Source organism: Oncorhynchus mykiss, chromosome 13 (genome assembly GCF_013265735.2).
Source record: "Oncorhynchus mykiss isolate Arlee chromosome 13, USDA_OmykA_1.1, whole genome shotgun sequence".
In the NCBI taxonomy this organism is placed as follows: Eukaryota; Metazoa; Chordata; class Actinopteri; order Salmoniformes; family Salmonidae; genus Oncorhynchus; species Oncorhynchus mykiss.
In genome coordinates, this window is record NC_048577.1 from 70,541,064 (window position 1) to 70,561,494 (window position 20,431).

The 20,431-nt window shown below is 41.5% G+C and overlaps 2 protein-coding genes across 13 annotated transcripts in view; one reads left to right on the forward strand and one right to left on the reverse strand.

Moving 5' to 3' along the window:
• The window catches only part of crlf3 (cytokine receptor-like factor 3), a 39,646-nt gene extending 31,222 nt beyond the window's left edge, over nucleotides 1-8,424 (reverse strand). For both annotated transcript variants that reach the window (XM_036942059.1, XM_036942058.1), the window contains exon 1: nucleotides 8,276-8,424. The gene's annotated coding sequence lies outside the window, so the exon portion shown is untranslated. The remainder of the gene's footprint in view (nucleotides 1-8,275) is intronic.
• Nucleotides 8,425-10,905: 2,481 nt separating this feature from the next.
• On the forward strand, nucleotides 10,906-17,992 carry LOC110538810 (mpv17-like protein). Of its 11 annotated transcripts, none has more exons than XR_005035663.1 (5): nucleotides 10,906-12,184; nucleotides 12,523-12,593; nucleotides 13,720-13,749; nucleotides 16,037-17,615; nucleotides 17,688-17,992. XR_005035663.1 is itself a non-coding variant. In XM_021625787.2 (5 exons), exons 2-5 carry the CDS (start codon nucleotides 11,863-11,865, stop codon nucleotides 16,268-16,270), a joined length of 657 nt encoding a protein of 218 aa, XP_021481462.2. In that variant the 5' UTR covers nucleotides 10,906-11,456; nucleotides 11,754-11,862; the 3' UTR covers nucleotides 16,271-17,992. The 11 variants fall into 11 exon arrangements, 4 of the variants coding, with proteins under 4 accessions (XP_021481462.2, XP_021481464.2, XP_036797955.1 ...); XR_005035667.1 differs by having other exon boundaries at nucleotides 16,037-17,443; nucleotides 17,643-17,992; XR_005035664.1 differs by having other exon boundaries at nucleotides 16,037-17,416; nucleotides 17,526-17,992.
• Nucleotides 17,993-20,431: the final 2,439 nt, after the last annotated feature.

Sequence of the window (20,431 nt, forward strand, 5' to 3'; positions counted from 1 at the left end):
ATAGACTGTATAAAGACTGGTTTCACACAGACTGTATAAAGACTGGTTTCACACAGACTGGTTTCACACAGACTGTATAAAGACTGGTTTCACACATAGACTGTATAAAGACTGGTTTCACATATAGACTGTATAAAGACTGGTTTCACATATAGACTTGTATAAAGACTGGTTTCACACAGACTGGTTTCACACAGACTGTATAAAGACTGGTTTCACATAGACTGTATAAAGACTGGTTTCACACATAGGCTTGTATAAAGACTTGTTTCACACAGACTGTATAAAGACTGGTTTCACATAGACTTGTATACAGACTGGTTTCACACATAGACTGTATAAAGACTGGTTTCACATAGACTGTATAAAGACTGGTTTCACATAGACTGTATAAAGACTGGTTTCACATAGACTGTATAAAGACTGGTTTCACACAGACTGTATAAAGACTGGTTTCACATAGACTGTATAAAGACTGGTTTCACACAGACTGGTTTCACACATAGACTGTATAAAGACTGGTTTCACATAGACTTGTATACAGACTGGTTTCACACATAGACTGTATAAAGACTGGTTTCACACATAGACTGTATAAAGACTGGTTTCACATAGACTTGTATACAGACTGGTTTCACACATAGACTGTATAAAGACTGGTTTCACATATAGACTTGTATAAAGACTGGTTTCACACAGACTGGTTTCACACAGACTGTATAAAGACTGGTTTCACATAGACTGTATAAAGACTGGTTTCACACATAGACTGTATAAAGACTGGTTTCACACATAGACTGTATAAAGACTGGTTTCACACATAGACTGTATAAAGATTGGTTTCACACACAGACTGTATAAAGACTGGTTTCACAGACTGTATAAAGACTGGTTTCACACATAGACTGTATAAAGACTGGTTTCACATAGACTGTATAAAGACTGGTTTCACACATAGACTGTATAAAGACTTGTTTCACACAGACTATAAAGACTGGTTTCACATAGACTTGTATACAGACTGGTTTCACACATAGACTGTATAAAGACTGGTTTCACATAGACTGTATAAAGACTGGTTTCACACATAGACTGTATAAAGACTTGTTTCACACAGACTGTATAAAGACTGGTTTCACATAGACTTGTATACAGACTGGTTTCACACATAGACTGTATAAAGACTGGTTTCACATAGACTGTATAAAGACTGGTTTCACATAGACTGTATAAAGACTGGTTTCACATAGACTGTATAAAGACTGGTTTCACACAGACTGTATAAAGACTGGTTTCACATAGACTGTATAAAGACTGGTTTCACACAGACTGGTTTCACACATAGACTGTATAAAGACTGGTTTCACATAGACTTGTATACAGACTGGTTTCACACAGACTGTATAAAGACTGGTTTCACACATAGACTGTATAAAGACTGGTTTCACCAGAGGCAGAAAGAGGAGATGGACAGGTTTTCACTAGAAGCCATCCCAGTGTACACAATGTATCCTACCCTGCCCCCAAACACACACCTTAGTGAGGACATCTGGGAGGTTCATTGATTGATTGATTGATTGATTGATTGATTGATTGATTGATTGATTGATTGAGTGAGACTGTTCAAAGGGTCGCGGTACGACTGTCGAACACACACAGACACCGGGAGGGTCAGAGTTAGTGTTGCAGGACAACAACACCAGTGGAACCACATGACCCACTGGGCTGAACCCACCCCGTTTCCCTCCAGACGGATAAAACAAAACACATGGTCTGTCCCTTAAAGAACTCCCCCTGGTAAAACGGAGTCCAGTATTTAGGGAGTAGGGTGCCATTTGGGATGCAGAGAGTGGTTCCATCTCCCCCTGCGGACATCTTTGGTTCAATCTACAGACCTAACAGATAGATTGACTGTGACTGTAGGCCTAACAGAACCACACAGACACAGTCAATCTAACAGAACCACACAGACACAGTCAATCTAACAGAACCACACAGACACAGTCAATCTAACAGAACCACACGGACAATCTAACAGAACCACACAGTCAATCTAACAGAACCACACAGACACAGTCAATCTAACAGAACCACACAGTCAATCTAACAGAACCACACAGACACAGTCAATCTAACAGAACCACACAGACACAGTTACACTACAGCATATTGAGATGTGCTTCTTTGTCACTGATCTGTTAGAAAATAACTAGTGTATGTTTTTCAGAAAGCTTTCTAAAAGGGTGTGGTTTGTTGTTGGTAGCTGTTCTCTGTCTCTAGAATCCTACAGATTATAACACACACTGTCTCTAGAATCCTGCAGATTATAACACACTGTCTCTAGAATCCTACAGATTATAACACACTGTCTCTAGAACCCTACAGATTATAACACACTGTCTCTAGAATCCTACAGATTAAAACACACTGTCTCTAGAATCTTACAGATTATAACACACTGTCTCTAGAATCCTGCAGATTATAACACACTGTCTCTAGAATCCTGCAGATTATAACACTGTCTCTAGAATCCTACAGATTATAACACACTGTCTCTAGAATCCTACAGATTATAACACACTGTCTCTAGAATCCTACAGATTATAACACACTGTCTCTAGAATCCTACAGATTATAACACACTGTCTCTAGAATTTTGCAGATTATAACACACTGTCTCTGTCTCTCTCAGGGCTCCTAAAGATGATCAACAAAAAAGTCCTCATTTGTGTGACCTGTTGGGAATTAATCAGAATAGTTGGGTAACATAGATAAGATGTTTTATTTTCATTATATGCTTGTGAGTTACTTCTCATCAGAATGTATCTTGTTGTACTATAGTGGTGGCCGGTTGCAGTTCTCTGTTCTCTGTCCTGGGGTCAGTTACTTGGGCCACAGAGAGGGGAGAGGTCAAGCTTGTCTTCATATGTAAACATATCTTTTAAACCATGTGAAGGGATGATTGAGGGGGAACCAATTATCTCTTGGCTCCACAATGTCTGTGTTCCAGTCACTGTGTCTCTGTGATCTTGTCCAGGAGGGGTGTATTTGATATATGCCTGTTGATGAGGTTTTGTTTTAATGGTCCTGAGTGGTACCAAGAGCGAGATAAGAACATAGTTTAGGAGACAAAGCTGAACGATAATTTATAGCCAATGCTGTCTGGCTATGTGTGTCTTTGCTATAAAGGATCTCAGTTGCAATGTGTAAGGGACTCTCAGAGAATTCACTGATAGACACTGAATTGATCTGAGAGTCACAGGGTTGTGATGGAGCTCATAATAATTAAAGATGGACTTTATGATAACTCTTGACTTGTGTGTTGGTTTGGTCTCATGATTTGGTAAATACAGGAAATGTCCACTACTGACCACATTTATATTAATTTGTTCCTTTTTTAGTTGGGGGTTACAGATACAATATTCAGATTCATATCAATTAATATATTCAGGCCATATTTTCCATTCCATATATTCCTGTTGTACCTGTGTGCCGCCAACATGAAAACCAAACAGGAAGGTGTTAGTAGTGTCACAGTGATGTCAAAAAGTCGATATAACTCTGCAGGTCTGGCTATTGGCTGCTACAGCAGCTTCCTTTCCCTGTCTGTCCTGGCACAGAGTTACCTCAAACATTTTTAGGCACTAAGCAAATTTCAGGTTTCAGGTCTGCTGAGCACTAACTTGAACGTTGTAAAAATTGTGTGCAACTTCCAGGGTGCGTTTACTGTGAACACTGAGGCTGTACCTGCTTTAAGTTACAGTTTTAACTAGAGGTCAACCGATTATGATTTTTCAACGCCAATACCGATACCGATTATTGGAGGATCAAAAAAAAAGCCGATACCGATTAATCGGCCGATTTATTTATATATATATATATATATATATATATATATATATATATATATATATATATATATATATATATTTGTAATAATGACAATTACAACAATATTGAATGAACACTTATTTTACCTTAATATAAAACATAAATTAAATCTATTTAGTCTCAAATAATGAAACATGTTCAATTCGGTTTAAATAATGCAAAAACAAAGTGTTGGAGAAGAAAGTAAAAGTGCAATATGTGCCTTGTAAGAAAACTAACGTTTGAGTTCCTTGCTCAGAACATGAGAACATATGAAAGCTGGTGGTTCCTTTTAACCTGAGTCTTCAATATTCCCAGGTAAGAAGTTTTAGGTTGGAGTTATTGTAGGAATTATAGGACTATTTCTCTCTATACCATTTGTATTTCATTAGCCTTTGACTATTGGATGTTCTTATAGGCACACTAGTATTGTCAGCCTAATCTCGGGAGTTGATAGGCTTGAAGTCATAAACAGCGCTGTGAAGCAAGCATTGCGAAGAGCTGCTGGCAAACGCAGTAAAGTGCTGTTTGAATGAATGCTTACGAGCCTGCTGCTGCCTACCACCGCTCAGTCAGACTGCTCAATCAAATATCAAATCATAGACTTAATTATAATATAATAAACACAGAAATACGAGCCTTTGGTCATTAATATGGTCAAATCCGGAAACTACCAAAACTAAACGTTTATTATTTCAGTGAAAGACGGAACCGTTCTGTATTTTATCTAACGGGTGGCATCCATCAGTCTAAATATTGCTGTTACATTGTACAACCTTCAATGTTATGTCATAATTATGTAAAATTCTGGCAAATTAATTACGGTCTTTGTTAGAAATAAATGGTCTTCACACAGTTCTCAACGAGCCAGGCGGCCCAAACTGCTGCATATACCCTGACGCAAATGCGCTTTTGTTAAATCATCACCCGTTTGGCGAATTAGGTAACTAGGTATTAGGTAATTAGATTCGACGATAAATTAACAGGCACCGCATCGATTATATGCAACGCAGGACAAGCTAGTTACACTAGTAATATCATCAACCATGTGTAGTTAACTAGTGATTATGTGAAGATTGATTGTTTTTTATAAGATAAGTTTAATGCTAGCTAGCACCTTTCCTTGGCTCCTTGCTGCACTCGTGTAACAGGTAGTCAGCCTGCCACTCAGTCTCCTCGTGGAGTAACAGGTGGTCAGCCTGCCACTCAGTCTCCTCGTGGAGTAACAGGTGGTCAGCCTGCCACTCAGTCTCCTCGTGGAGTAACAGGTGGTCAGCCTGCCACTCAGTCTCCTCGTGGAGTAACAGGTGGTCAGCCTGCCACTCAGTCTCCTCGTGGAGTAACAGGTGGTCAGCCTGCCAGTCAGTCTCCTCGTGGAGAGCAATGCCATAATCGGCGTCCAAAAATGCCAATTACCGATTGTTATGAAAACTTGAAATCTGCCCTAATTAAATCGGCCGTGCCGATTAATCGGTCGACCTCTAGTTTTAACAGTGGTCAAGTAGGCTACTATGGCTATGTGATCATAATGTAGGCCTACCAGAGTGGCCTACCAGAGTGGCCTACCAGAGTGGCCTACCAGAGTGGCCTATCATAGGGGTCTACCATCAACAACAATTGAGAAAATGCATCCAATAACAATTTAACATGTAAACAGCTGTTCTGTCATTCAGCCTACAGTAGCAGCCAATGTGTGGTGTTCAATGTCGGCCGACATTCCATGAGACTTTTGAGAAAAAAACAACATACAAGGCTTGACATGAACCTGTTTATCTACATGTCCTTCAGACAAGGAGGTGACTGAAAATGTTGTCGTGTTGTTTACACTTTACAAAATAAAATGCATGATTATTCCCATAGCATTATTACAGAGAATCAGACACATGATGCTGCCCTCTGCCTATTGGCTACTTAGTTTATTCACGCCTGTCTCAAAATACAACACTGTCCCTTTAAAGACAAAGGAAAGCCCTTTACCTGACCTGCTTGTCTAGAAATGTTTTGTGCTCTTGTAGGAAGCAATCACTCCCCTACTACTGACTACTAATGATCTATAACTGGGCTAATAACTCACTGACTAGTAAAGGATATGAACTCAAAATGTGGACACGTGGCTACATGCTGCTCTTGGTTTGATCTCAAAACAAGCACATCTACTCACAATCAAGTCAGATGTTATTGGTCACATACACGTGTTCAGCAGATGTTATTGGTCACATACACGTGTTCAGCAGATGTTATTGCGGGTGTAGTGAAATGCTTGTGTTTCCTAGCTCCGACAGTGCAAATAATATCTAACAATTTCACAACATATACACACAAATCTCAGTTAAAGGAATGGAATTAAGAACGTATAAATATTTGGACGAGCGACGTCAGAGATACCACAGCTGTAAACACAGTCCAGTTTAAAGGAAATGCCACAGATCCATATATGGCAATGATCTATTTGCATATAGGCCTAACTGCAGTTCTGATTGGTTATGCCCCACCAGTCTGTGTAGAGTACGAGCTGAGTCGTGCTCAATAGAATCCTACTCTGACGCGTTCTGCCTTCAACAAAATCTCTTGCATGGGTAGTTTTGTTTCAGGTATGATTGCATTGAAATGGGCCACTGTCGCCACAGTAAAGTGAAATGTAGATTGGTGTTAACTAACAGGGAACACACTCCAGAAAGTTGAGTAAAGTTCAATCTCGTGCTTCTCTCAGCGGGCTGATATTTCTTGCTGTGCAGCAATCTCAGGCCACTGCGCGCTGCGCTCAGTTTAGAGGGAACGTTGGTTAGGACTGAGTTAGCACCGATGTTGGGACTAGAAAGATGGAGAACTTTGTGTGTGTTCGCTTGAGACTGTACGAACGTGTGTATAGGAGTGTGTGTGTGTGTGTGTGTGTGTTAGAGGTGTATGCTACAGTGTTGTTTATGTGATGCTGCTGCCACTGATGCTGCTGCTGGTGACCTAGATTCAGACCGGGCCTCCTGCCTGAACACACTGGCTACATCACAAATAGAACCCTAGTCCCTATGTAGTGCACTACTGTTGGGTCTGATCTCCATTGGCCCTGGTCTCTCTCTCTCTCTCATCTCTGTCACATGCATTTACATGTGACAGAGATAGTGTGTGTGACAGAGATAGTATGGCGTGAATGTGTATGCCCCACTTCTAAGACTAGACCCCCTCCCTCCCTCCCTCCACACACACACAGGATTTAAAGTCAGTAATCTTGGAGCAATATAACAGATTCACCCCAGCGTGGGAGGAACATTCAGGTCACATGGATAATCACACACACACACAATGTTGATTGCAGAAAGCCTCAGACTATTGTTGAGAAGATGCTGTCAGTGAAGCATGAAATCACCCTCACTCCAGCTGAAACAAAGTCTGCTACGGTCCTGGTCAAAAGTTGGTGCACTATGTAGGGAATATGATGCTATTTGGGACGCAAACGTTGTTTTTCAGGACTTCGCGTATGCACGGAAATCCATACAGTGGGTTTGGCTTTCGGACTTGCTATGAACATAGACCACCGACCTATAGATACGTCTTGATCTGTTGATAGGAAACAGTCCTACTGGCATGTCTACTCTTTAATTCTATGAGTGTTGCTGATAGCTAAATCAAGAAAGGAAAGTAACAAATCTTATTCCATAATCACTATCCAGTATAATCATTCCTAGCCACCGTGCTTCTACACCTGCATTGCTTGCTGTTTGGGGTTTTAGGCTGAGTTTCTGTACAGCACTTTGTGACATCGGCTGATGTAAAAAGGGCTTTATAAATCAAATTTGATTGATTTGATGGATTGATTGATTTAGTAACCTACAAAATCTCATCACTTTGGACAACTGCCATTCTGATAGTTATTTCTAGACCTTGTATTTAATTTCACCATATCCAGCAGTAGGCTACTACAATCATTAGAATCACTAGAATCCTCCATCAGACGTGTCATTCTACTGTCTGTCATTGTGTGTTCAACGTGGAAAGTTATGACAGATGCTCACATAAAGACGAGTGTGGAGCTTCGACCGCAACTATTATTATCACATAGCGAGCGGATGACACCGAGATGCAACGCAACTTTGCGCAACAAAAAAACATGCCCATACTCGCTCAAAATCAACTTCCGTAATTCTAAAACACCCCCGTTTCACGAGAAGCCATCACCCAACATGCCTTTATCGATACATATGCACTTCACACAATTGAGGTTATTGTTGATGATGAATGAAAGTACAGCATCGAGGGCTTGGCTTTCACCAACCCTCAGGAAACAATACAGTTCCAGAAAATGTCAAAGAAAACACCCAAGTAAGCCAGTTCATAGTACATCAAAAGTAATATTCGAGACATTAGTAAACGCTTCATGTAGCCTATTAAATAATGCGATAACGAATCCTACCTGATTCGGACTTAGTTTCTGGTCATTCTAAAGTTCGATGCCGTTTCGGCTACCGACCAAAGCAAAGACGTTCTTGCGCCAGTCCAAAAAAAAAAAAACAATTTACTGGGCTTTCTGCTGATCGGCAGCTCCACTAGCCAATAGAAGAAGGATATCGCCCAGTCTTCCTCTCCGTGTGCCCGCCCTCTGAGTTGCAAATGTGATACAATAGCCTTGCTGTGTAATAGTTAAAACCACTGATGAAACTCGGACGATGCATTGGCATAAACATCCCAAGTCAAGTCTCAACCAAATAAATTTACATTCTAACTGTGCGATTTTATTGTATGGCCATTTTATCATCGCCAAAATATGCATGTGATTGAGAATACATGTACTGCAGTCGACCCTAAGTGACTGAATCATGACAGCTATCAAATCAAATCAAACTTTATTTGTCACATGCATCGGATACAAGTGTAGACCTTACCGTGAAATGCTTTACTGACAAGCCCTTAACCAACAGTGTAGACCTTACCGTGAAATGCTTTACTGACAAGCCCTTAACCAACAGTGTAGCCCTTAACCAACAGTGTAGACCTTACCGTGAAATGCTGACTTACAAGCCCTTAACCAACAGTGTAGACCTTACCGTGAAATGCTGACTTACAAGCCCTTAACCAACAGTGTAGACCTTACCGTGAAATGCTTACTTACAAGCCCTTAACCAACAGTGTAGACCTCACAGTGAAATGCTGACTTACAAGCCCTTAACCAACAGTGTAGACCTTACCGTGAAATGCTTACTTACAAGCCCTTAACCAACAGTGTAGACCTCACAGTGAAATGCTGACTTACAAGCCCTTAACCAACAGTGTAGACCTCACAGTGAAATGCTTTACTGACAAGCCCTTAACCAACAGTGTAGACCTTACAGTGAAATGCTGACTTACAAGCCCTTAGCCAACAGTGTAGACCTCACAGTGAAATGCTGACTTACAAGCCCTTAACCAACAGTGTAGACCTCACAGTGAAATGCTGACTTACAAGCCCTTAACCAACAGTGTAGACCTTACCGTGAAATGCTTTACTTACAAGCCCTTAACCAACAGTGTAGACCTCACAGTGAAATGCTTTACTGACAAGCCCTTAACCAACAGTGTAGACCTCACAGTGAAATTCTGACTTACAAGCCCTTAATTAACAGCGCAGTTCAAGAAGAGTTAAGAAATGATTTACCAAATAAACTGAAGTCAAAAATAAAAACAATAACATAACGAGGCTATATACAGGGGGTACCGGTACCGAGTCAGTGTGGAGGTTATATACAGGGGGTACCGGTACCGAGTCAGTGTGAGGGTACAGGTTAGTTGAGGTCATTTGTACATGTAGGTAGGGGTGAAGTGACTATGCATAGACAATAAACAGCGAGTAGCAGCAGTGTACAAGAGGGAGGGGTCAATGTAGATTGTCCAGTGACCATTTGATTAATTGTTCAGCAGTCTTATGGCTTCTTGGGGGGTAAAAGCTGTTAAGGAGCGGTACCGCTTACTGTGCGGTAGTAGAGAAAACAGACTATGACTTGGATGACTGGAGTCTCTGACAATTTTTTGGCCGTTCCTCTGACACCGTCTGGTATATAGGTCCTGGATGGGAGGAAGCTTGGCCCCGGTGATGTACTGGGCCCTCTGTAGCGATCTTACGGTCAGATGCCGAGCAGTTGCCATACCAGGCGGCGATGCGAACGGTCAGGATGCTCTCGACGGTGCATCACCATGAGGCTTTATCAATCCGTGGACTAAGACACAATGCTATTATTATGGTATAAAAATAGCATACAGTTCAGTCTACATTTGTTTTATTAGTAGTCAAAACAAACAGCTAAATTAGCTTTAAAAACCCCCGAATAAAACAACATCTCACAACACAACCCCTCTCCCCGACATATTATCGTTTTAAAATGTTTGTCAATCGTAAAGTATTTTTTGTCTGTGATGTCTTTTTCGTTGTGTGTCGGACCCAGGAAGACAAGCCATTGTCGCCATTGGAGTCGGCTAATGGGGATCTCAGTAAAATCTCCATCTAAAAACAGAATAATATACAGTATATAGCCACATGAAGAGCCCTGGCTCTCTGTCCGTATACCGTTTCAAGAGCACCCCCTAGTGGCGATAGACAGAAATGGCTCTCTGTCTGTATACCGTTTCAAGACCACCTATCGATGATACGTCGGCAAAATACGCTGTATTTATTTGAGCTCTAAGGTTATATAAATCAAACTGTTGTCAAAACTTGTCATCGTTGGTTAAAGCATTTCAGGCAGAAAACCTCTTAGAAAACAACAACTTGGTATGCTTATCCAATCAGAATAATCTAGAATGTGGTTTTACATGTTGATTGCTCTGTGTGAGTGTTCTATGTGCGCGCGCGATAGAGAGATGTGAAGTGAATCTATTCATTTGGAACTTTTGTGAGTGTAATGATTACTTTTCATTTTTTGATTGTTTATTTCACTTGTATTTATTATCCCTTTCACTTGCTTTGGCAATGTAAATATATGTTTCCGATGTCAAACATCTGAGAGAGAGAGCGAGAGTTAGAGGTAGAGGGAGGGGTAAGAGGTAGAGAGAACAAGCTGTGCGTAAAAGTACCCGCCGGCCACCATACATGCGTGTAAAAGTGAAGTACGGTGTCCAGTGCTCGCAGCTTCACAGATTAACAACACATTTGATTGGTTTAAAATCCGCGTGCCCACCACTCTAAAAACTAACAGGGGTCATTGTATATTTGTGGAGTTGTTGAAGCGCGCTATACATCTGAGCGCCTCACGGGACAATCCTCTAGATTAGCGGTTGACGCAGAGGATGGATTTCGTGGATAGCAACCTGATACTGTACGGTACTGGTCGGTATACAGGGACGGGATGATCTAGAATGGACGAATGAAATGCTTTAAATGTAACGTATTTCGATACTCTTCCTATTATCAAATTAGTCCGTCGTTATAAAGATAGAATGTGTGTAGTCCTAATCGTTAAATAGGCTAGATGAGCTATGACGGGAGAGCTAAATATGGACCATTCCTGTTTCGATTCCAAAATGAAGAGACCCAACGGAATGACGGCAGATTTGGTGCGTTACAACACGGTATTGTGGGACGTTTGTGATGGAGCCGTTTAACTTTCTCACTAAAACAAGCAGATGTAAGAATGCGTAACGGTACTTTAATGGTTGGAAGTAACATCTAAACCTTTTGCCTAAAATGAATGTATTGTCGGGTTCTGCTTGCTCACTAACATCAGATAACAATCTCAGGTATACAAGCGTAGACTACATTTAGCTGGCATGCCAAGTGTGTGAATAGGAGGAACTTTAAAATATCTATCCCGCCATTGTGCCCTTGGGTAGGGCACTTAACCTATAACCTGCTCCAGGGCCGCTGTTTCTGCCACTGACCGACCGGTGCCTCTCTCTCTCAACGTGTGTGTTTCTTCACCTAGGAGGGTTTGGAAAGGCAGAAGACAACTTTACTTTTGAAGTTTCACCCAACAATGGACTACACGATTATATTCTACTCTGTTCTGTTGTCGTAGAACACCGCAGTTCAAAATGAACGTGTTGAAAATGAGGAAAGCCGTATTAAAAGAAGCGGTTAAACGCTTTCCATGGCTTGCCAACATTACTCTGTATGGCTGCCTGTTTGCCGGCGGCGACTTTGTTCATCAGATGATCGCACAAAGAGAAGAGATGGACTGGAAACACACCAGAAATGTTGCCATAGTGGCCATCAGCTTCCATGGAAACTTTAATTATTTCTGGTTGCGGGCTTTGGAAAGCCGTTTCCCGGGAAAATCTCCCGGAATGCTCTTCCGCAAACTGCTCCTGGACCAAAGTTTTGCATCACCCTTGGCAACGAGTGTCTTCTACACAGGTAACGTGCATTTTAATGTGAGAAGTTTAATTGAAGTGTATCTATTGTAGCCTACAACAATTTTCGAATTTTCTAATGTGGCCTACATAAGAATAACCGTATATAGAGAAACAGACCAACGCGTCATGTCCATTGGGTAATGGGCCTAGGTTAAGCTACTCTCCTATAGCCTAACATTGGATGTGTGAATTTGTAAATGCTGAACGTGATGAACGGACAGTGCTTTAACGTGTACTCGTTCAAAAGGTCATGTGCAAAATGCACGAGGTTTGAGTGGTGCGTGAAATGGGCACAAGTGTGACCTACAATTTGTACTCTCTCGCCGTCTTCATCTGCAGGAGTGAGTTTCTTGGAGAATAAAGACGACGTCTTCGAGGACTGGAGAGAAAAGTTCCTCAACACGTACAAGGTAAAATTAAATCAGAACGAACCGGAACCGACCGAGAGGCCGGCCTGCCCACGCATACAGGCAGAGAAGGAAAGTCACCTTCCGCTCGCCTGGTGTGAGCTCACCCCCGATTAACCCAGATTATGGCACCGCTTTTGCGCAGCAATGGGCAGGCGGCCAGGGATACGGCAATGCATGACTATTACTGCCAGTCGAGCCCAACTCTTCCAGGCCCAACAACCGTTGTAAAATAATACTGACATCTGGGTAGAACATATTCCCCCTATTAAAATCAAATGAAAGGGCAGTGTAGAACGTTAGAGGGGAGTGGTAGATCTATAGATCTGGACATATAGAGAGGGGAGCTGCTGGAAGAAGTCCCATTGATCTGAGTGGTAGATCTATAGATCTGGACATATAGAGAGGGATGCTCCTAGAAGAAGTCCCATTGATCTGAGTGGTAGATCTATAGATCTGGACATATAGAGAGGGATGCTCCTAGAAGAAGTCCCATTGATCTGAGTGGTAGATCTATAGATCTGGACATATAGAGAGGGATGCTCCTAGAAGAAGTCCCATTGATCTGAGTGGTAGATCTATAGATCTGGACATATAGAGAGGGATGCTGCTAGAAGAAGTCCCATTGATCTGAGTGGTAGATCTATAGATCTGGACATATAGAGAGGGGAGCTGCTGGAAGAAGTCCCATTGATCTGAGTGGTAGATCTATAGATCTGGACATATAGAGAGGGGAGCTGCTGTAAGAAGTCCCATTGATCTGAGTGGTAGATCTATAGGGGTGCTGCTGGAAGAAGTCTCTGATTGTTTTATGAGTGGAAAATCAAGCTTTATTTAAATTGCTTTGTTATCACAGTCTCGCAATCCACTTAATGAAGGAAATACAAACGGAGAGATGAACTGAGCAGACAGACAGACAGACAGACAGACAGACAGACAGACAGACAGACAGACAGACAGACAGACAGACAGACAGACAGACAGGAAGACAGACATACATGAGAGGCAGACTGACCAGACCTGCTAGTCAGTTTATGATATGAAGGATCTGTACCAGAACGGAGCTCTTGGAATACTGTATGAGACTTGGTTTGATTATTAACATGTGTCTTGTCTCTTTGAATTTCAGACTGGACTCATGTACTGGCCTTTCATGCAGGTAAATGATAAGGATGCTATTGATAGACAGTGTATCACTGTCCTGTAAATATCCCATTGTATTGATGATAAACTACATTGTGTGAAGACATAACATCATGCTCTGAATTTACTATAAACATCAGGTTGACCCTGTGCTGTGTCAATACAGTAATGTCACACACACACACACACACACGCGCATGCACGCACGCACATACGCAAACACACACACACACACACACACACACACACACACACAGTTCTATTTCAGTATGATGGTTTATTTACTGTTAGAGATAACCACCTTCTTCTGCGGAAGTGATGATCTGATGTCATAATAGTGTGCTGGAACTTTCTATGTTTGTGCTGTTCTAATAACTAATGTCTGTGTTCTAGTCATGTGCTGTAATAACTAATGTCTGTGTTCTATTCATGTGCTGTTCTAATAACTAATGTCTGTGTTCTATTCATGTGCTGTAATAACTAATGTCTGTGTTCTATTCATGTGCTGTAATAACTAATGTCTGTGTTCTATTCATGTGCTGTAATAACTAATGTCTGTGTTCTATTCATGTGCTGTTCTAATAACTAATGTCTGTGTTCTATTCATGTGCTGTTCTAATAACTAATGTCTGTGTTCTAGTCATGTGCTGTAATAACTAATGTCTGTGTTCTAGTCATGTGCTGTTCTAATAACTAATGTCTGTGTTCTATTCATGTGCTGTAATAACTAATGTCTGTGTTCTAGTCATGTGCTGTTCTAATAACTAATGTCTGTGTTCTATTCATGTGCTGTTCTAATAACTAATGTCTGTGTTCTAGTCATGTGCTGTAATAACTAATGTCTGTGTTCTAGTCATGTGCTGTTCTAATAACTAATGTCTGTGTTCTATTCATGTGCTGTTCTAATAACTAATGTCTGTGTTCTATTCATGTGCTGTAATAACTAATGTCTGTGTTCTATTCATGTGCTGTTCTAATAACTAATGTCTGTGTTCTATTCATGTGCTGTTCTAATAACTAATGTCTGTGTTCTAGTCATGTGCTGTAATAACTAATGTCTGTGTTCTAGTCATGTGCTGTTCTAATAACTAATGTCTGTGTTCTAGTCATGTGCTGTAATAACTAATGTCTGTGTTCTATTCATGTGCTGTTCTAATAACTAATGTCTGTGTTCTATTCATGTGCTGTTCTAATAACTAATGTCTGTGTTCTATTCATGTGCTGTTCTAATAACTAATGTCTGTGTTCTATTCATGTGCTGTTCTAATAACTAATGTCTGTGTTCTAGTCATGTGCTGTAATAACTAATGTCTGTGTTCTAGTCATGTGCTGTTCTAATAACTAATGTCTGTGTTCTATTCATGTGCTGTTCTAATAACTAATGTCTGTGTTCTAGTCATGTGCTGTAATAACTAATGTCTGTGTTCTAGTCATGTGCTGTAATAACTAATGTCTGTGTTCTAGTCATGTGCTGTTCTAATAACTAATGTCTGTGTTCTATTCATGTGCTGTTCTAATAACTAATGTCTGTGTTCTATTCATGTGCTGTTCTAATAACTAATGTCTGTGTTCTATTCATGTGCTGTAATAACTAATGTCTGTGTTCTATTCATGTGCTGTAATAACTAATGTCTGTGTTCATGCAAGTGACTGACTGAATGCATCCTCACTATCTTTAGCTGCAATTTGTCAGTACGCCCAGACCTTTGTTTTGAGAACGAAAGATATCTCAGGTTCAAGGTCTCAGCTTAGAGAGAAGAAGCCTCGTGAGGTGTTGGTCTGTCACATGTTATGAACCAGTATTGGTCTGTCAGTCAGTGGTGCATGTGCAGTGTGCTGTAATACAATACTAGTGTTCTTTTCTGATGCACTTCAAACTGACACCTGTTTTTATCTCCCCCTTCCTCTCTCCCTCCCTCTTCTACCCTCTTCACCCTCTCCCTCTGCTTCTCCCTCCCTCTTCACCCCCCTCACTCTCCCTCCCTCTTCACCTCTCCCTCTGCTTCTCCCTCCCTCTTCACCCCCTCACTCTCCCTCCCTCTTCACCCCCTCCCTCTCCCTCCCTCTTCACCCTCTCCCCCTGCTTCTCCCTCTTCACCCCCCTCACTCTCCCTCCCTCTTCACCCCTACCTCTGCTTCTCCCTCCATCTTCACCCCTACCTCTGCTTCTCCCTCCCTCTTCACCCCCCTCACTCTCCCTCCCTCTTCACCCCTACCTCTGCTTCTCCCTCCCTCTTCACCCCCTCCCTCTCCTTCCCCCTCCCCCACTCACTCACTCTCACTCACCCTCCCTCCCTCCCCAGTTCCTAAACTTCATCCTGATGCCTCTGTACCTGAGGACAGTCTTCATGGGCTGCTGTGCGTTCCTGTGGGCCACCTTCCTGTGTTTCTCCCGGCAGAGTGGGGACGGTACGGCCAGTGTTGCCCTCGCCTTCGTCCTGTATCCCAAACAGAGGCTGCAGGCCGCCCGGGAGGCCCACCTCGCCCGCAAGAAACAGAAAGAAGAGGAGGAACAGCAGCAGAGCACTGGCAACTAAATGAATTGGTTCAATGAGATTTGATTCAATTCAGGAAACAGAAAACAGAAGAGGACCTGAGCACTGAGAACTGAACTGAATTGGTTCAATGAGATTCGATTCAATTCAGGAAACAGAAAACAGAAGAAGACCTGAGCACTGAGAACTGAACTGCTAAAATGTTATTTCAATTGAATTTCAACAAAACGTAGTTATATCTCCCTGTCTTCAAGGGCAACAAGGCAAGGAACGAGGGCATGGTTAGAGGGTGAGAACACAACGTCATCATGTGAGGCCAGGGCAGGCTCTCACACCTTACAAAAAACACAAAAAAACACAGTGAGAATTGAATCTGTTGGATTGAATGTAACTTTATTGATATCCTCGGGGGCAAGGAGGAGTGAATATAACTTTATTGATATCCTCAGGGGCAAGGAGGAGTGAATATAACTTTATTGATATCCTCAGGGGCAAGGAGGAGTGAATATAACTTCATTGATATCCTCAGGGGCAAGGAGGAGTGAAAATAACTTTATTGATATCCTCAGTGGCAAGGAGGAATCATCGTTGGAGCACAGTTATATAATTTAAGCCTACTGTACATATACAAATACATCCATCTATTACAATACCAGCAACACGTAACAGTGGGCCTAATACCTCCATCTATTACAATACCAGCAACACGTAACAGTGGGCCTAATACATCCATCTATTACAATGCCAGCAACACGTACAGTGGGCCTAATACCTCCACCTAATACTATACCAGCAAGACGTACAGTGGGCCTACATTACAGACGTTACATCACTGATTCAATTCAATGCAACTTTATCAATCCCGTCAGGGGCAACCCAGAAAACACAGTCGGACACGGAACACATGACTTACAGACATTCAGACTGTACAGGTGTAGAAGTGCAATACATTACTTGAAACAGAACAAGTTACTCTGACATACATGGACGTCCCCTGAAGTTGTTTGTAAGACAAACATGTTGGGTGGATGAGATAGAGAGAAGGTGTTAGATGTTCCTCAGGGAGAGGAGGTGTTAGATGTTGTGATTTACAGGGATGTTCCTCAGGGAGAGGAGGTGTTAGATGCTCCTAAGGGAGAGAAGGTGTTAGATGTTGTGATTTGCAGGGATGTTCCTCAGGGAGAGGAGGTGTTAGATGCTCCTCAGGGAGAGGAGGTGTTAGATGTTGTGATTTGCAGGGATGTCCCTCAGGGAGAGGAGGGGAGAGGAGGTGTTAGATCCTCCTCAGGGAGAGGAGGTGTTAGATGTTGTGATTTGCAGGGATGTCCCTCAGGGAGAGAAGGTGTTAGATGTTGTGATTTGCAGGGATGTTCCTCAGGGAGAGGAGGTGTTAGATGCTCCTCAGGGAGAGGAGGTGTTAGATGTTGTGATTTGCAGGGATGTCCCTCAGGGAGAGGAGGTGTTAGATGTTGTGATTTGTAGAGAGGTTCCTCAGGGTGTGTATTTGATGTTCATATATATATATGTAAAATGTGTTTATTCTATGCTCTCAATTTCTATGTCCCATCGGTTGTGCCTTCTGTTGGTAACAAGAGCCCTTCATGTTCTGCTCTAGATTTAGTTAGTTCTTACTCAGAGAAACTGTGTGTGTTTTTGTGTGTGTGTGTGTATATATATTTATACATTACCAGTCAAAAGTTTGGACACACCTATTAATTCAAGGGTTTTTCTTTATTTTTACTATTTTCTACATTGTAGGATAATAATGTAGACATCAAAACTATTAAATAACACATATGGAATCATGTTGTAACCAAAAAAGTGTTAAACAAATCTAAATATATTTTATATTTTTGATTCTTCAAAGTAGCTAACCTTTGCCTTGATGACAGCTTTGCACACTCTTGACATTCTCTCAACCAGCTTCACCTGGAATGCTTTTCCAACAGTCTTGAAGGAGTTCCCACATATGCTGAGCACTTGTTGGCTTCTTTCCTTCACTCTGCTGTCCAACTCATCACAAACCATCTCAATTGGATTGAGGTCGGGTGATTGTGGAGGCCAGGTCATCTGATGCAGCACTCCATCACTCTCCTTGGTTAAATAGCCCTTACACAGCCTGGAGGTGTGTTGGGTCATTGTCCTGTTGAAAAACAAAATGATAGTCCCACTAAGCACAAACCAGATGGGATGGCGTATCGCTGCAGAATGCTGTGGTAGCCATGCTGGTTACGTGTGCCTGTCGTTTCTCTTTGCTTATTTGAGCTTTTCTTGCCATAATATGGACTTGGGTCTTTTACCAAATAGGGGTATCTTCTGTATACCAACCCTACCTTGTCACAACACAACTGATTGGCTCAAACGCATTAAGAAGGAAAGAAATTCCACAAATTAACTTTTAACAAGGCACACCTGTTAATTGAAATGCATTCCAGGTGACTACCTCATGAAGCTGGTTGAGAGAATGCCAAGTGTGTTCAAAGTTGTCATTTGTTTAACACTTTTTTGGTTACTACATGATTCCCATATGTGTTATTTCATCATTTTTATGTCTTTACTATTATTCTACAATGTAAAAAAAAATGTCAAAATGTAATTAAATCCGTAGAATGAGTAGGTGTGTCCCAACTGTTGACTGGTACTGTGTTGTATAACTCATCTCCAGATTGACCATCGAAGGATAAAGTGCTACCCTGTCCTGTTACTTGAATTGTCTTATTTATTTATTTTAACCTACCAGGTTGCCATCGACCCGGTTACCTTATAACGTACATATATATCCATGAACAAGAGGTATACACACCATTAGGGCTGCGAAATACCCCAAATTCATAGGTTTTCCAGAAATACCCATTGGAGGATTCCCGGATTTCCTCCTTATTCCTTGCCAATTCCAGTTTGTTGTTTTTCCAACCCTGGGAGTCTGGGAAATGTTCAGGAAATGTTGCATCCCATCAATGTAGTGAAGATCTGAAACATTCTTCACTTAAGTCAAACCTTACTGTGGAATTTCCCCCAAATTCCCAGGTTTTCCACAAATCCCGGTTGAAATATTCCTGGAATCTGAAGGGTATAAGAAAGAAATCCGGGGATATTGGGATTTACTCAGTTCCACCCTACTGTATAATCTACATAAGGTGTTAATATGACACATATTGTACTCAACATTTGTGACCTGTGTTTACTGTTTCATAGAACAGTTGTGTCATGGCATTACATTGAATGAATAGATAAGAGAAATAAAAATCCAAGCTCAAGTCATACCTCCTTTTCTTCGCCTCTTCAAGTAGAAGTTATCACGTTAGTAGAGGTACTTACTGTACAGACAGAGGTATATTAGCCTCAAACCTCACAGGCTTAAGATCAGGATTCAAATGATCATGCCTTGTCAGCTACGCGCCATTTAAAATCCATTTCTCAATGAGCTGACGTACGTAGCGTTGACCATTAATGCGGTCTCCGCGACAAGGGAACGTTGCCTTTAAAAAGGTACAATGCTGACAAAGAGCCAGGGGGGATGACATCCTAGACTAAATCTTCTATCCTTCAAATACCACACCATATTATTTCAATGGGATACATTATGGAGAACTACGACATGCATGCACAGTGTGGACACAAAGGACATTAACATAATGTTATATACAGTGCCTTGCGAAAGTATTCGGCCCCCTTGAACTTTGCGACCTTTTGCCACATTTCAGGCTTCAAACATAAAGATATAAAACTGTATTTTTTTGTGAAGAATCAACAACAAGTGGGACACAATCATGAAGTGGAACGACATTTATTGGATATTTCAAACTTTTTTAACAAATCAAAAACTGAAAAATTGGGCGTGCAAAATTATTCAGCCCCCTTAAGTTAATACTTTGTAGCGCCACCTTTTGCTGCGATTACAGCTGTAAGTCGCTTGGGGTATGTCTATCAGTTTTGCACATCGAGAGACTGACATTTTTTCCCATTCCTCCTTGCAAAACAGCTCGAGCTCAGTGAGGTTGGATGGAGAGCATTTGTAAAAGCAGTTTTCAGTTCTTTCCACAGATTCTCGATTGGATTCAGGTCTGGACTTTGACTTGGCCATTCTAACACCTGGATATGTTTATTTTTGAACCATTCCATTGTAGATTTTGCTTTATGTTTTGGATCATTGTCTTGTTGGAAGACAAATCTCTGTCCCAGTCTCAGGTCTTTTGCAGACTC